This window comes from Chiloscyllium punctatum, chromosome 8 (assembly GCF_047496795.1).
Source record: "Chiloscyllium punctatum isolate Juve2018m chromosome 8, sChiPun1.3, whole genome shotgun sequence".
In the NCBI taxonomy this organism is placed as follows: Eukaryota; Metazoa; Chordata; class Chondrichthyes; order Orectolobiformes; family Hemiscylliidae; genus Chiloscyllium; species Chiloscyllium punctatum.
In genome coordinates, this window is record NC_092746.1 from 87,494,298 (window position 1) to 87,512,376 (window position 18,079).

The following is an 18,079-nucleotide window of genomic DNA, read 5'->3' on the forward strand; positions in this document are numbered from 1 at the left end:
AATGTTCATTTGAAATTTTGGCATTTATCTCTCAGGTTTTTATTTGCTTCCTTACATGTATTGATTTTTTTTTCTTTCTTATGGGTTTTCACTCTGCTGGGATGCAGGCAAGGTCATTTCTGGGCTTACGTAAAACTTCCTCCCAAATCATTACATGATACAGGAGAGCGGCAAAATCTGTTTCCCTTCCTTTACCCTGGCCTCCTGCTGAGAAAAAACCTTGGAGTGACCTCTGCTCTGACAGCTGCAAGGAAACTCGCTCAGTGCTTGCTCATATCTGAAAATTATGGTTGTGTTACTGTCATTTTCTCAGCCATTGAAATCAATGGGCAGCAAATTGCAGTCAAAGCACCCAGACGTGCTGCTAGACACCAGAGACCAGAGGTGATTCTCTGTGATGTTTACATACATCAGCTTCTCATTTGTACCTGGAAAGTGACCCTATTAGAGTCTAGGCCTCTGTGTACAATTCTCTATTGTCTGATGGCAAATTAAAGAAGTAAAATTCTTGCTTTTTGAATGTGACAACTGTGCACAGCCATGTTTCAGGCCATGGAGAAATATTGTTTTGTGCTAATATTCAGAAATGTTAAATGGTTGAAATGCACTTACACACTTAGACAACCACTCAGAGCAGGGAAGCTAATATTCTGGCTGAACAATCTTTCTTAGCTCCACTTTCGAGGTCCACATCCAAACTATAAGTGGAGCAGCTTTTCCTTAGTGTAGCTATGATTACACACACAGATGCATCAAAAAAGTTGATAGTTTAAATGCATTATCAATAGGGCTCAGCTGAGCACACCAAGTGTATATTGTTTTTGCAACTATTTGGGGTTATAAGCTCTAGCTTCCTACGGTAAAAAATCTGCATGATTCTGATAGTCTGAGGTTCAGTTCATCTCTAATTACTCCTTTCAGAGTTGCTCACTCTGTGCCTAATTGGTGTTAATTGGTATAATCAGGCAGATGCACAGAGAACTCTCAAACTACCTTTCACACGAGAGCATCTGGTGTTTGAGAGCTCAGGATTCTGCCAACATAGTAAACTCTATCCAGAAATTCAGGCTTCTTTCCACTTACTGCAATTGTGAAAAAGTTGTCATAAATTTTATTGCAAACCAACATTGTAAAAGGCCAGAGAAATGAATGATAGAGTGCAATCTCCAGATTCAGTGAAACTCTGATACAGTTTCTCTGTATCAACAACTATCACAACTTGCACTAATATTACAGCTTTAAAGGTAAAAACATATATTTACCATTTCAAATGAAATACAGTGGAGAATGTATGCTGGATCATGGAAAATGAAGTTTATAAAGCGACTGGATGCTTATTCAAGATTTAAAGGATTTAAGGGGTTTTCCCCCCAATTAAAGGTTGTTCAAGGTAGAGAGAGAATCTGGGAGAAAATGATTTCTAGAGATTTATAGTTCCAGTCAGTTGGAGCAAACTATCTGATGGTTTGTCAGTCAGTGGTGAATGGTAATGAGGAATCTACCTGCCAAATGTTGTATTTTAAAGTTGAGTATATTTTCTTAATTCATGGATCCAAGTATCAGCATTTTAGAAGCAAAATCCAACTTTGTCAAAAGCCGATTGAATGTTGCCATGTCAACCAATAGAATTATTGCAGAAATAGGATAGGAACCTCTTGAGGCCAAATAGATAAAGACTAGAATGTGTCAGATGTTACCTTCTCCCATTTGTTACTCAAGAGCTTGAGGCAAAGATGAAGTAAGAAATAGCCTCAGCATAAATGTATTTATTTAATACTTCTTCCAAAAGAAATTATGACAACAAACGAGCTGCTTAAAGGCAGCTTCTAGAATTATCTTTTTGAAAATCAATTTGGCAAGCAGGCTTTATGTGAATATTAACCTGTCTAGGAGGAGATTGACTTGTTCTCTGCAGCAAAGAGGATGAGTCCAGACAACTGTATTGCCTGTCCTGTGCCAGTGATGGGATGTCCACTTGAGCCTGGAGAGGAAATTTTCTTTTGAACATTCACAGAATGTGGCTAGCCAGCATTTATCGCCCATCCCTAATTACTCTTGAGAAGGTGAACTGCCTTCTTGAACCACTGAAATCTATGTGGAGTCTGACTTGGAGTGGGAGGGAGAGGATTCAGTTGTCATTGTCTGTGTAGGTACCAATGGCATAAGCAAGACAAAAAAAGAAGGGTCTGCAAAATCAGTATGAGGAGCTAGATACCAAAATAAGAATCAGAAGCTTCAAAGATCATACTGAATAAAAACTGAAGGAACTGCAAATGCTGTAAATCAGAAACAAAAAGAGAAATTGCTGGAAGCTCAGCAGGTTTGGCAGCATCTGTGAAGAGAAGTCAAAGTTAATATTTCAGGTCCAGTCACCCATTCTCTGAGAAAAGGTCATTCAATCCAAATCATTAACTTTGACTTCTCTTCACAGATGCTGCCAAACCTGTTGAGTTTTCCCAGCAATTTCTGTTTTTGCTTCAAAGATCTTAGCCTGCTTTGATCTGAATCATGTGAAAATTGGTGTTGGAAAATCACATTAGAGAAATCAAGTCCTGAGGAAGGGTCACTCAACATGAAACGTTAACTCTGCATTTCCTCCACATCTGCCGCCAGACCTTCTGAGTTTTTCCAGCAATTTCCTTTTCTTTTTCTGATTTACAACATCTGCGGTTCTTTCAGTTCTTACTTAGAGTAATCAATGTCTAGCTTGAAGATTGATTTCAGAGAAGAGGGCTCCAGACCACAGGCAGTCATACCAATACTGGGCAAGATAGGAGCTGTACAGATAGGATGATAAGATGCTACACCAAAGGATATTGTAGAAAATAAAAGCTCCTGATGTACTGGATAGCATATTGGCATGGATAGAAGAAAAAGCACAAAGAGAGTAGGTGTAAATGGATAATTTTCAGGCTAGCAAGATGTAACAAGTAATGTGCCACAGCAGTTAGTGTTGGACCTCAGCTCTGTATAACATATATAAATGACTTGGATAAAGGAATGCAGGATATGGTTACAAAAGTTTCTGATGACACAGGCCAGAAATTAAGTTGTGATGATGGCATAAGCAGATTACAAAAAGTTATTGATGCGTTAAGTGAATGGATGAAGATATGGTTAATGAACTATTATATGGGAAAATGTGAAGTCATCTAAATGGTGAGAAATTGCACAGCTTCAAGATGCAGAAATCAGGGTGTCCTTGTAAATGAATTGCACAAGGTTAGTATGGAGGTACAGAAAGCAATTATAAAAGTGAATTGAGTGCTATCATTTATCACAAAGGGAATTGAAAGCGTAAGTAGAGAGGTTATGCTTCAGTTATACAGGACATTGGTGAGGTCACGCCTGGAGTAATGTGCATTGTATTGGTCTCTCTTATTTAGGGAAGGGTCTAAGTACATTGGAGAGAGTTCAGAGAAGATTTACTAGACTAATGCCTGAAACAGGTGGGTTGTGTTTATGAGGAAAGAATGAACAGGCTAGGCTCTGCTGGAGTTTAGAACAGTAAGAGATGACTAGAAGGAAATTTACAAAATCTTGAAGGATCTTGACAGGATAGATGTGAAGGGGCTGTTTCCTATTAAGGCAGAATCTAGAATTAGCAGTTTTTAACTGTGGTTATGCTGCTTCAGTTGTGCAGTTGTGTTCCTGTAAGTTTCTCTAAACAAATGGATACATTATTCAATAATGAAGACTCATTTTTATACTTTCAAACTTCTCCAAAATCAGATTTATTTTGGTCTTATCTCATGACCATAGATCAATTCAAATATATTCAGCCTAACAGATTAATTTGAGGAATCTCTGATAGCAGAGAGTAAGATATTTAATTCTTTGTCCCGTTTCTGTGGCTATTTGTGAAAATAGGTCTTAATCATTGTTTTGAGACTGATATCTCTCCAAAGGTCTCTGGATGATAAAGAGTAGTCTTCAGCTGTTTTATACACAGATTACCAATTAGGCTCTGAATAACCTGGGCTATAAAGTTAGAAACCTGATTAGATTGTATTTCAATTGATGAAATATGTGAAAAACTTTCAAATATTACCTTAGCTGTAATTGCACTTAAAGGAATAACTTCTGGACATTGAATTTTCATTTCAAAAACTTTAAAGATTTTGATTCTAGCCTGTTTTTGTTTTTGATAATGGTCTGACACAACCTACTAATACTTGACAGAAAAATTAGCACTGAACTTCCAAGCTTATGCTGCAACATAACTGGGAATACTGCACAAATAATCATGCCCTAATATTCCACAGGTTATCACAAAAATAGATAAATAAGTAAAAATCCCAACGAGACCATCAAAACCTCAATTCACCTGACTGACTGCAACTCAGGGCAACAACAAATCTGACTAGGATCTTGCAGTTGTACTAAAAATAATACTTCTTGTAACACTTAGCTTCAGCAAGAACCACCAAAAGAAAGGATTCATAACTTTTGTAACTTAAACTATAACCGTTCTGACCTGAATATATGCCAATAGAATCACAAATCAGAAAACAAAAGAAAATAGTTTAATAAAAATTCTATGAGTTGAAAAATAATGTATACAGATTAAACAAAGTTCCAAAGATCAAAAGTCTAAGCAATAATGTGGAAAGTTCATTTTCTTTCAGTCTTTTGGATTTTCTTTAATGAGGGTGAGATGCTGTTGTACACTAATGATTACCCCTAGCCTTGACGATTTATCAGGTACTTAAGTCTTTTCTTGAATTCTTTCTTTTAAGCTTTCTGGGGTTTTGTTATTTCCCCACATTGAAAGATGGAGAGAGATAGAAAGAGATAGAAAGAGAGAGAGAGAGAGAAGAGAGAGAGAGAGAGAGAGTGTGTGTGTGTGAGAAAGAAAGAGAGAGACAGAGAGAGAAACACTGTCTGTAGCTATTTATGTAGTTTTCACTCCCTGGCACTCTTGGCACTTAGAATGCTTTAACACACTGCAGCTCAACTAATCAGAGAGCTGTTGATAGGCAGAATTTCCTTTACTCAAACAATACTTGATGCCATTTTAATCTCAACTTTTCCCTGCATGGTTAGAGTTAAGGAACCACAAAGGAAAAAAATCCCTGATGGGAAAAATGTACAGGCCTTCAAGCAGTAGTCAGCATTTGGGACAGGAAATAAATCAGGACCTAAAAAAGGCTTGCAAGAAAGGCACTGTTCTAATAATAATGGAGCACTTCAAAGTGCAGTTGGACTGGAAAACTCAGGTTGGTAGTGGAGCCCAAGAAAAGGAATTTGTGGAATGTCTGGGGCAACTGGTGGAACAGCCCATGAGGGAACAGGCAACTCTGGATTTGGTAATGAGGCAGACTTGATTAGGGAGCTTAAGGTGCAGTGATCATAATATGATGGAATTCACCCTACAGTTTGAGAGTCATAGAGTCATAAAGATGTACAGCATGGAAACAGCCTCCACCACTTCCTCTGGCAGCTCATTCCATACCCATACCACCCTCTGTGTGAAAATGTTGCCCCTTAGGTCTCTTTTATATCTTTCCCCTCTCACCCTAAACCTATGCCCTCTAGTTCTGGACTCCCCGACCCCAGGGAAAAGACTTTACCTATTTGTCCTATCCATGCCCCTCATAATTTTGTAAACCTCTATAAGGTCATCCCTCAGCCTTCGACGCTCCAGGGAAAACAGCCCCAGCCTGTTCAGCCTCTCCCTATAGCTCAAATCCTCCAATCCTGGCAACATCCTTGTAAATCTTTTCTGAACCCTTTCAAGTTTCACAACATCTTTCCAATAGGAAGCAGACCAGAATTGCATGCAATATTCCAACAGTGGCCTAACCAATGTCCCGTTTAGCCACAACATGACCTCCCAACTCCTATGCTCAATACTCTGACCAATAAAGGAAAGCATACCAAACGCCTTCTTCACTATCCTATCTACCTGCAACTCCACTTTCAAGGAGCTATGAACCTGCACTCCAAGGTCTCTTTGTTCAGTAACACTCCCTAGGACCTTACCATAAAGTGTATAAGTCCTGCTAAGATTTGCTTTCCCAAAATGTAGAACCTGCATTTATCTGAATTAAACTCCATCTGCCCTTCTCAGCTCATTGGCCCATCTGGTCAAATCCTGTTGTAATCTGAGGTAACCCTCTTCGCTGTCCACTACACCTCTAATTTTGGTGTCATCTGCAAACTTACTAACTGTACCTCTAATATTTTCATCCAAATCATTTATGTAACTGACAAAAAGTAGAGGACGCAGTACCGATCCTTGTGGCACTCCACTGGTCACAGACCTCCAGTCTGAAAAACAACCCTCCACCACCACCCTCTGTCTTCTACCTTTGAGCCAGTTTTGTATCCAAGTGGCTAGTTGTCCCTGTATTCCGTGAGATCTAACCTTGCTAATCAGTCTCCCGTGGGGACCTTGTCGAATGCCTTACTGAAGTTCATATAGATCACATCTACCGCTCTGCCCTCATCAATCCTCTTTGTTACTTCTTCAAAATACTCAATCAAGTTTTTGAGATATGATTTCCCATGCACAAAGCCATGTTGACTATCCCTAATCAATCCTTGCCTTTCCAAATATGTATACATCGTGTCCCTCAGGATTCCCTCCAACAACTTGCCCACCACTGAGGTCAGACTCACTGGTTTATAGTTCCCTGGCTTGTCCTTACGACCTTTCTATAACAGTGACACCATGTTAGCCAACTTCCAGTCTTACGACACCTCACCTGTGACTATCAATGATACAAATATCTCAGCAAAAGGCCCAGCAATCACTTCTCTAGCTTCCCACAAAGTTGCAGGGTACACCTGATCAGGTCCTGGGGATTTATTCACTTTTATGCGTTTCAAGACATCCAGCTCTTCCTCCTCTGTAATATGGACATTTTGCAAGGTGTCACCATCTATTTCCTTATATTCTATATCTTCCATATCCTTTTCCACAGTAAATACTGATGCAAAATACTCGTTTAGTATCTCCCCCATTTTCTGCAGCTCCACACAAATGCTGCCATGTTGATCTTTGAGGGGCCCTATTCTCTCCCTAGTCACCCTTTTGTCCTTAATGTATTTGTCAAAAACCCTTTGGATTCTCCTTAATTCTATTTGCCAAAGCTATCTCATGTCCCCTTTTTGTCCTCCTGATTTCCCTCTTAAGTATACTCCTACTGCCTTTATGATCTTCTAAGGATTCCCTCGATCTATCCTGTTTATACCTTACATATGCTTCCTCCTTTTTCTTAACCAAACCCTCAATTTTTTTAGTCACCCAGCATTCCCTATACCTACCAGTCTTCCCTTTCACCCTAACAGGAATATACTTTCTCTGGATTCTCGTTATCTCATTTCTGAAGGCTTCCCATTTTCCAGCCATCCCTTTACCTGCGAACATCTGCCCCCAGTCATCTTTTGAAAGTTCTGGCCTAATACCATCAAAATTGGCCTTTCTCCAATTTAGAACTTCAACTTTTAGATCTGGTCTATCCTTTTCCATCACTATTTTAAATCTAATAGAATTATGGTTGCTGGCCCCAAAGCGCTCCCCCACTGACACCTCAGTCACCTGCCCTGTCAATTTCCCAAGAGTAGGTCAAGTTTTGCACCTTCTGTAGTAGGTACATCCACATACTGAATCAGAAAATTGACTTGTACACACTTAACAAATTCCTCTCCATCTAAACCTTTAACACTATGGCAGCCCCAGTCTATGTTTGGAAAGTTAAAATCCCCTCCCATAACCACCCTATTATTCTTACACATAGCTGAGATCTCCTTACAAGTTTGTTTCTCAATTTCCCTCTTATTAGTAGAGTGATATGTGCTTCTTGTCAGATGTGGGCGTTTAAATAGAGTTTAAGGATTACTGCGGATTTTATCTGCAATAAATGCTGTTGCTTGCGAATCTTATAAGATCAAATGAATCGGTTGGAGAGACAGTGAAAAGCAATGAGGAATTTGCAACAGCAACAATATGTGATGGATGCCAGTTATAGGAAGGGAGGCAAGTCTCAGATCCAGTTAACTCCAGGAAAGGTAAGAGAGGTATGCAGCTAATGCAGGTGTGTTCTGTGTGCTGTACCCATTTCAAACAAGTATGCTGATTTGGAAAATCTAGGGGGTGATGGATCCTCAGGGGAACATAGCACGAACAGCCACGCTTCTCGTATTGAGATCGGCTCTAATGCAATGAGGGGTACGTCGGATTCCAAGAGATCAATTGTGTTAGGGGATTCTCTAGTCCGAGGTACAGATAGAAGTTTCTGTGGCCAGCAGCGAAAAATCAGAATGGTGTGCTGCATCCCTGGTGCCAGGATCAAGGATGTCTCAGAGAGGGTGCAGAATGTTCTCACGCAGGAGAAGGACCAGCAAGAGGTCATTGTCCATATTGGAACCAACGATATAGGAATTGCAGCCGCGACATTAACAACCTCAACCTGTCCACCCCTCTTACCCACTCCAACCTCTCACCCTCGCAACTTGCAGCCCTCCCTCCACTCCCTCCGCTCCAATCCCAACCTCACTATCAAACTGGCAGACAAGGGAGACGCGGTGGTAGTTTGGTGCACCGATCTTTACATTGCTGAGGCTAAACACCAGCTCGCGGACACCTCCTCCTACTGCCCCCTTGATCATGACCCCACTTCCCACTACCAAACCATCATCTCCCAGACCATCCATAACCTCATCACCTCAGGGGATCTTCCATCCACTGCCTCCAACCTCATAGTCCCGTTTCTACCTCCTGCCCAAAATCCACAAACCTGACTGCCCCTGCTGACCCATTGTCTCAGCCTGCTCCTGCCCCACCGAACTCATCTCTGCATACCTCGACACGGTCCTGCCCCCCTTAGTCCAAGAACTCCCCACCTACATTCTGGACACCACCCACGCCCTCCACCTCCTCCATGATTTTCGCTTCCCCGGTCCCCAACGCCTTATCTTCACCATGGACATCCAGTCCCTGTACACTTCCATCCCCCATCACGAAGACCTCAAAGCCCTCTGCCTCATCCTTTCCCGCCGACCCAACCAGTACCCTTCCACTGACATCCTCTTTCAACTGACTGAACTGGTCCTCACTCTGAACAACTTCTCTTTCCAATCCTCCCACTTCCTCCCAACTAAAGGAGTAGCCATGAGCACCCGCATGGGCCCCAGCTATGCCTGCCTCTTCGTCGGATATGTGGAACAATCTATCTTCTGCAGCTACACTGGCACCACCCCCCACCTTTTCCTCCGCTACATTGATGACTGTATCAGCGCTGCCTCATGCTCCCACGAGGAGGTTGAACAGTTCATTCACTTTACTAACACCTTCCACCCCGACCTCAAATTTACCTGGACCGTCTCAGACTCCTCCCTCCCCTTCCTGACCTCTCCATTTCTATCTCGGGCGACCGACTCAACACGGACATTTACTATAAACCGATCTACTCCCACAGCTACCTAGACTACACCTCCTCCCACCCTGCCCCCTGTAAAAACGCCATCCCTTACTCCCAATTCCTTCACCTCTGCCGCACCTGCTCCCAGGAGGACCAATTCCAATACCGAGCAACCCAGATGGCCTCCTTCTTCAAGGACCGCAATTTCCCCTCAGAAGTGGTTGACGATGCTCTCCACCTCATCTCCTCCACTTCCCGCTCCGCCACCTTTGAACCCCGCCCCTCCAATCGCCACCAGGACAGAACCCCACTGGTCCTCATCTACCACCCCACCAACCTCTAGATACATCGTATCATCCTTCTTAATTTCCGCCACCTCCAAACAGACCCCACCACCAAGGATATATTTCCCTCCCCTCCCCTATCAGCATTCCGGAAAGACCACTCCCTCCGTGACTCCCTCGTCAGGTCCACACCCCCACCAACCCAACCTCCACTCCCGTCATCTTCCCCTGCAACCGCAAGAAATACAAAACTTGCGCCCACACCTCCCCCCTTACTTCCCTCCAAGGCCCCAAGGGATCCTTCCATATCTGTCACAAATTCACCTGCACCTCCGCATACATCATTTACTGCATCCGCTGCACCTGATGTGGCCTCCTCTACATTGGGGAGACAGGCCGCCTACTTGCGGAACGTTTCAGAGAGCACCTCTGGGACACCTGCACCAACCAACCCAACCCCCCCCTGTTGCTGAACACTTTAACTCCCCCTCCCACTCTGCCAAGGACATGCAGGTCCTTGGACTCCTCCATTGCCAGACCATGGCAACACGACGCCTGGAGGAAGAGCACCTCATCTTCCACCTAGGAACCCTCCAACCACAAGGGATGAATGCAGATTTCTCCAGCTTCCTCATTTCCCCTCCCCCCGCCTTATCTCAGTCCCAACCCTCGGACTCAGCACCGCCTTCTTGACCTGCAATCTTTTTCCTGACCTCTCCACCCCCACCCCCTCTCTGGCCTATCACCCTCACCTTAACCTCCTTCCACCTATCGCATTCCTAATGCCCTTCCCCCAAGTCCCTCCTCCCTATCTTTTATCTTAGCCTGCTTGGCACACCCTCCTCATTCCTGAAGAAGGGCTTATGCCCGAAACGTCGATTCTCCTGCTCCTTTGATGCTGCCTGACCTGCTGCGCTTTTCCAGCAACACATTTTTCAGCTCTGATCTCCAGCATCTGCAGTCCTCACTTTCTCCTATTTGACATAGGAAGGGAAAAGGTTGAGATTCCGAAGGGAGATTACGGAGAGTTAGGCAGAAATTTTAAAAGGAGGTCCTCGAGAATAGTAATATCTGGATTACTCCCGGTGCTACGAGTTAGTGAGGGCAGGAATAGGAGGATAGAGCAGATGAATGCATGGCTGAGGAGCTGGTGCATGGGAGAAGGAATCACATTTTTGGATTAATATATTGGCAGGGAGATTTGCTAGAGCTGCTCGGGAGGATTTAAACTAGTAAGGTGGGGGGTGGTGAGGGGGGTGGCGAGGTTGGTGGGGACCCAGAGAGATAGTGAGGAAAGAGATCAATCTGAGATTGGTACAGTTGAGAGCAGAAGCGAGTCAAACAGTCAGGGCAGGCAGGGACAAGGTAGGACTAATAAATTAAACTGCATGTATTTCAATGCAAGGGACCTAACAGGGAAGGCAGATGAACTCAAGGCATGGTTATGAACATGGGATATCATAGCAATTACAGAAACATGGCTCAGGGATGGGCAGCACTGGCAGCTTAATGTTCCAGGGTACAAATGCTACAGGAAGGACAGAAAGGGAGGCAAGAGAGGAGGGGGAGTGGCATTTTTGAAAAGGGATAGCATTACAGCTGTTCTAAGGGAGGATATTCCTGGGAATACATCCAGGGAAGTTATTTGGGTGGAACTGAGAAATAAGAAGGGGATGATCACCTTATTGGGATTGTATTATAGACCTCCCCCAATAGTCAGAGGGAAATTGAGAAACAAACTTATCAGGAGATCTCAGCCATCTGTAGGAATAATAGGGTGGTTATGGGAGGGGATTTTAACTTTCCAAACATAGACTGGGACTGCCATTGTGTTAAGGGTTTAAATGGAGAGGAATTTGTTAAATGTGTACAAGAAAATTTTCTAGCTCAGGTAGCTCAGTCAGTAGAGCTTCTGACTTTTTTTTACTAGTTGCCCTTGAGAAGGTGGTGATCAGCTGCCTTTTTGAATTGTTGCAGTCCACCTGCTGTAGCTAGACCCACAATGCCATTTAGAAGAGAATTCCACGATTTTGACCCAGAGACATTGAAGGAATGGTGATGTATTTCCACACCAGGATGGTGAGTGGCTTGTCGGGGAACTTGCAAGTAGTGCTGTTCCCATATATCTGCTTCCTTTGTCATTTTAGATGAGAGTGGTTGTGGGTTTGGAAGGTGCTGTCTAAAGCACCTCAGTGAATTTCTGTAGTGCATCTTGTAGATGGTGCACACTGCTGCAACTGAGCATAGGTGGTGGAGGGAGTGGATGTTTGTGAATGTGATGTCCAGAGGGTTGCATTGTCCTTGATGGTGTCACGTTTTTTGAGGTTGCTGGAGCTACAGAGGGCAAGCAGTGCTCACAGATGGAAGGGGGTGAGGGGAGAGTGGAGTGAGATAGTGTAATAGTACCTGGAGGCCCATTGTAAGCCAAAATATTTCCCTTATAGGAGCACCCCTCCAGCTGGAACTGCTTCTGTGCTGCTGTTTTAATGGCAGAAGAGGTGGGAATAAGCCCTTAATTGATCACATACGTGGATGAATTGGGCTTCGGATATGATGTGGTCAGGGAGTCCAGAACTAGAGGGCATAGGTTTAGGGTGAGAGGGGAAAGATACAAAAGAGACCCATAGGCAACTTTTTCACACAGAGGGTGGTACGGGAATGAGCTGCCAGAGGAAGTGGTGGAGGATGGTACAATTGCAACATTTAAGAGGCATTTGGATGGGTATATGAGTATGAAGGGTTTGGAGGGATATGGGCCAGGTGATGACAGGTGGGACTAGATTGGGTTGGGGTATCTGAGCAGCATGGACAGATTGGACTGAAGGGTCTGGTTCCATGCTGTACATCTCTATGACTCTGTAAATCTATGGTGAGGTGGCATTGCAGTAAGGAGGCATTGGACACAACCTGCTGCCTTTCAGAACCATCTTCCCAGCACTCTCACATAACAAACCATCTCCAAGGGACTGTTAAAATCCAACCTTATGATTCTATAAGTGGCCACCTTCTATACTATAAGATGAGCATAAGAGGTACAGTTAGTAAGTTTACAGATGACACCAAAATTGGAGGTGTAGTGGACAGCGAAGAGGGTTACCTCTGATTACAACAGGATCTGGACCTGATGGGCCAATGGGCTGAGAAATGGCAGATGGTGTTTAATTCAGATAAATGTGTGATGCTGCATTTTGGGAAAGCAAATCTTAGCAGGACGTATACACTTAATGGTAATGTCGTAGGGAGTGTTGTTGAACAAAGAGACCTTGGAGTACTGGTTCATAGCTTCTTGAAAGTGGAGTTGCAGGTAGATAGGATAGTGAAGAAGGCGTTTGGTATGCTATCCTTTATTGGTCAGAGTATTGAGTACAGGAGTTGGGAGGTCATGTTGCGGCTGTACAGGACATTGGTTAGGCCACTGTTGGAATATTGCATGCAATTCTGGTCTCCTTCCTATCAGAAAGATGTTGTGAAACTTGAAAAGGTTCAGAAAAGATTTACAAGGATGTTGCCAAGGTTGGAGGATTTGAGCTACAGGGAGAGGCTGAACAGGTTGGGGCTGTTTTCCCTGGAGCGTTGGAGGCAGAGGGGTGACCTTATAGAGGTTTACAAAATTATGAGGGGCATGGATAGGATAAATAGGCAAAGTCTTTTCCCTGGGGTTGGGGAGTCCAGAACTAGAGGGTATAGGTTTAGGGTGAGAGGGGAAAGATATAAAAGAGACCTAAGGAGCAACTTTTTCACGCAGAGGGTGGTACGTGTAATGGAATGAGCTACCAGAGGATGTGGTGGAGGCCGGTACAATTGCAACATTTAAGAGGTATTTGGATGGGTATATGAATAGGAAGGGTTTGGAGGGATAAGGGTCAGGTGCTGGTAGGTGGGACTGGATTGGGTTGGGATAGCTGGTTGGCATGGATGGGTTGGACTGAAGGGTCTGTTTCCATGCTGTACATCTCTGTGACTCTATGACTTTATGTGACTGTGTAACTCTGTGAACTAGATGATGGGTTAAAAGCTCACTCCAGGACCTGTGCAAACAATCAAGCATGATGTAATAATGTGACAAAGTTCCCTCAGAATGATATTTCAGATGAAGCAGTAAAATGAGGTCCTATCTGCCCTCCTATTTGAATAAAACATGCCCCACAATGGAATTAAAAAATCCAGAATCTCAGTAAAATCTCTCATGAAACTTCAAAGTAACCCCACCACTTTTATAACCCCCTTGTTGTGACTGACAATTGTCTGATTTCAGTTTTCTCTCATGGATCTGCTGTCCAAGATGGTGGGTGGTCTCCCTCATTTTGTTCGTTGCATTAAACCCAACAATGACCGCCACGCTAAGAAATTTGATCAAGAGAAGGTCCTGGTCCAACTTCGTTACACGGGAATTTTGGAGACAGCCAGAATCCGAAGACAAGGATATTCACACCGCATTCTCTTTGCCAATTTCATTGAAAGGTGAACAATACTTGGTTAATTTGTTTTTACCTTAGGATGAACATTTGCAATACCAGGAAGGAGACTATTATGCTAGCAGAGCTGTGGTGTTTATCTGTGTTTAATTCTTTGCAAAGTTTAATTTATTATCTGGAATCACTTTTCCCAAAACACTGAGGTTCCCTTGGCTTTCAGTTGGTTTACCTGATCTCTCCCAGAAAATGTTACGGCTGTACAAGACATGGGTATGAACACATTTGGAGTACTGTGTACAATTTTGGTGGCATTGCTCTAAGAAGAATGTTATTAAATTGGAAAGGATGCAAAATACATTGACAAGGATGTTACTGAGACTGGAAGGTTTGAGTTATAAGGAGAGATTGGATCGGCAGGGACTTTTTCCCTTGACAATAGGAGGCTGGAGTAGTGACCTAATAGAGGTTTATAAAATTATGAGGGGCGTAGATAAAGTGAATATCCAAAGTCTTTTTCCCAGCGTAGTGGAGTCCAAAACTGGAGGGCAAAGGTTTAAGGTGAGAGGGAAAGATTTAAAAGGGACTTACTGGCCAACCTTTTTCACACAGAGGGTGGCGCGTATATGGAATAAGCTGCCCGAGGGAGTGATAGAGGCGAGTACAATTGCACTATTTAGAAGACATTTGGATAGGTCTATAGATAGGAAAGATTTAGAGGGATATGGGCCAAATGCAGGTAAATAAGATTAATTAAGTGTAGGAAACCTGGCCAGCATGGTCGAGTTGGGCCAAGGAGTCTGTTTCCATGCTGTATGACCCTATGACTCTATAAGTGGACAACGTTCAGCTGAGGGTTGCTTCAGTTTCACCATAGTCCCTAATTTCCATCATGAAGGCCATCATGTCTTCAGAGTGGACCTCAGCTAGAATTCTAACCATCAAACAAGAAACCACCAATGGTTCCCAAAGAAAAGCAGGGCACAGTGTCTTTCCTGCTATTCCTGAGAGGTGGCCGACTCTTGCAAAGGGAGTACCTCAGCGGCCCTTACCAGGTAAACTTCCAAATCTTCACTGTTACTGGATCAAACCCATGAAATCCATTCCTGACAGCACTGTGGGTGTACCGCCACCTCCTGTTCATTTGTGCCCTATAGACTGTAGCGCTTTATGGAAGCAGCTCACCACCACCGTCTCAAGGGAAATTAGGAATTGGAAATAAATCCTGCCCTCGTCAGTAACACCCATATCCTGTGAACTAATATCTAAAAAGTCTACCAAGTGGAGAGGATTCCTGGAGGTAATCTCTAGTCTATTTGACGAACGTAGAATGATTCTTTACACTAACCCCCACACACTAGAGTTTGAGAACATCAGCAAGGGGAGCAAATGAGAGATAAATGAAACCAACAGTCCAGCCCATCTGAGGCTAGAGATAACAAAGGCATGGATGGGGTAAAAGTTGGCAGTCCTAGTGATGGTGCATATTTATGGTTGGGCTCTGGATCATAGTGGTGAACAGTTTGGTTTAGCCTCATTAAAAGACCCAGGAGGTGGATAAGGATAGTGATAAACAGACAGGGTTTATAGTAACAATGTCTTTGAATTGCTCCAAATTTCATTGGAGAAAATTTCTTATGGATGTCAGGCATGCTGCATGACAAATCATAGGTGGGGAAAACATTTAAGACTATAAGACCTAGGAGCAAAATTAGGCCATTCAGCCCATCAAGTTTGCTTCACTATTTGATCATAGCTGATATTTTTCTCAACTCTATTCTCCTGCCTTTTCCCCATAACTCATGATCCCCTTACTAATCAAGAACCTGTCTATTTCTGTCTTAAATACACTCAATGACTTGGCTTCCACATACTTATGCAGCAATACGTTCCACAGATTCACCACAATTTGGCTGAAGGAATTCCTCATCATCTCAGTATACAGACTACTAGACTAGGTGGGGTTGAGGTTCACAAGGAAGAGGTATTAGAAATCCTGCAGAATGTGAAAATAGATAAGTTCCCTGGGCCGGATGGGATTTATCCTAGGATCCTCTGGGAAGCCAGGGAGGAGTTCTTTGAGAAGGTGACCAAACAGGTAGATGAGAGTAAACTGGTTGATATGGTGTATATGGATTTCAGCAAGGCATTCGATGAGGTTCCCCACAGTAGGCTATTGTACAAAATGCAGAGGAATGGGATTGTGGGAGATATAGCAGTTTGGATCAGTAATTGGCTTGCTGAAAGAAAACAGAGTGGTAGTTGATGGGAAATGTTCATCCTGGAGTCCAGTTACTAGTGGTGTACCACAAGGGTCGGTGTTGGGTCCACTGCTGTTCGTCATTTTTATAAATGACCTGGATGAGGGCGTAGAAGGGTGGGTTAGTAAATTTGCAGATGACACTAAGGTCGGTGGAGTTGTGGATAGTGACGAAGGATGCAGTAAGTTACAGAGGGATGTAGATAAGCTGCAGAGCTGGACTGAGAGGTGGCAAATGGAGTTTAATGCGGACAAGTGTGAGGTGATTTACTTTGGTCGGAGTAACCGGAATGCAAAGTACTGCTAATGATAAGATTCTTGGTAGTGTAGATGAGCAGAGAGATCTCAGTGTCCAGGTACACAGATCCTTGAAAGTTGCCACCCAGGTTGACAGAGTTGTTAAGAAAGCATGCAGTGTTTTAGCTCGTATTAATAGAAGGATTGAGTTCCGGAACCATGAGGTTATGCTATAACTGTACAAAACTCTAGTGTGGCTACATTTCGAGTATTGTGTACAGTTCAGGTCACCGCATTATAAGAAGGATGTGGAAGCTTTGGAAAGGGTGCAGAGGAAATTTACTAGGATATTGCCTGATATGGAAGGAATGTCTTACAAGGAAAGGCTGAGGGACTTGAGGCTGTTTTGTTGAAGAGAAGAAGGTTGAGAGTTGACTTAATAGAGACATATAAGATAATCAGAGGGTTAGATAGGGTGGACAGGGAGAGCCTTTTTCCAAGTATGGTGACGGCGAGCACGAGGGGGCATAGCTTTAAATTGAGGGGTGATAGATATAGGACAGATGTCAGAGGTAGTTTCTTTACTCAGAGAGTAGTAAGGGTATGGAATGTTTTGCCTGCAACAGTAGTAGGTTCGCCAACTTTAAGTTCATTTAAGTCGTCATTGGACAAGCATATGGACGTACATGGAATAGTGTAGGTTAGATGGGCTTCAGATTGGTGTGACAGTCGGCACAACATCGAGGGCCGAAGGGCCTGTACTACGCTGTAATGTTCTATGTTCTAAAGGGTTATTCCTTCACTCTGAATCTGTACCCTCGGGTCCTTGTCTCTCCTACTATTGGAACCATCTTTTCCACACCCACTGTCTTCCTAAATGCCAACTGAACCTTCATGTAAACCTTAACAAAATCCAGAACTTGCAACTCTATGTCCCTTGTGCTTCAGACTTCTGAAGCCTTTGCACAGTTAGAAAATAGTCTTCATCTCTACTCTTCCCACCAAAGTGCACAACCACATATTTTCCCACATTGTATTCCATCTGTCACTTCTTTGCCCACTCTTCTAGCCTACCCATGTCCTTCTGAAGTCTGCCACTTCCTCTAAACTACCTGTCCCTCCACCCGTCTTTGTGTCATCTTCAAACCTAGCAACAATCTCTTCAATTTTTTCTTCCAGATCGTTAATAGAGAACGTGAACACTTGTGGTCTCAACACTGACCATAGTGGAACTCCACTATGTCTGTCATTCTGAAAAAGACCCCTTTATCCCTACTATCTGCCTTGTGCCACTCAGCCAATCCTCATTCATGCCAGTACATTGCCCCCAACACCATAGGTTCTTACCTTATTTAGCAGCCTCCCAGGTGGTACCTCGTGAAGGCCCTCAGGAAATCCAAACAGAAGCCAAACAAGCAGTGGAGCAATACAGCTCAGTGTCACTTGTTTATGATAACCTTATGACATCACTGAGGGGCAGCAAGTAGATGAGAAACAGGATTGGCAAGGATATGTCCC

The 18,079-nt window shown here is 43.5% G+C and overlaps 1 protein-coding gene across 4 annotated transcripts in view; it reads left to right on the forward strand.

Annotated features, from left to right (window-relative positions):
• The window catches only part of myo3a (myosin IIIA), a 444,520-nt gene that overhangs the window by 321,158 nt on the left and 105,283 nt on the right, over nt 1-18,079 (forward strand). For all 4 annotated transcript variants that reach the window (XM_072575981.1, XM_072575982.1, XM_072575984.1 and 1 more), the window contains one exon: nt 13,908-14,113. In XM_072575981.1, the coding sequence (XP_072432082.1) occupies nt 13,908-14,113 (206 nt within the window). The remainder of the gene's footprint in view (nt 1-13,907; nt 14,114-18,079) is intronic.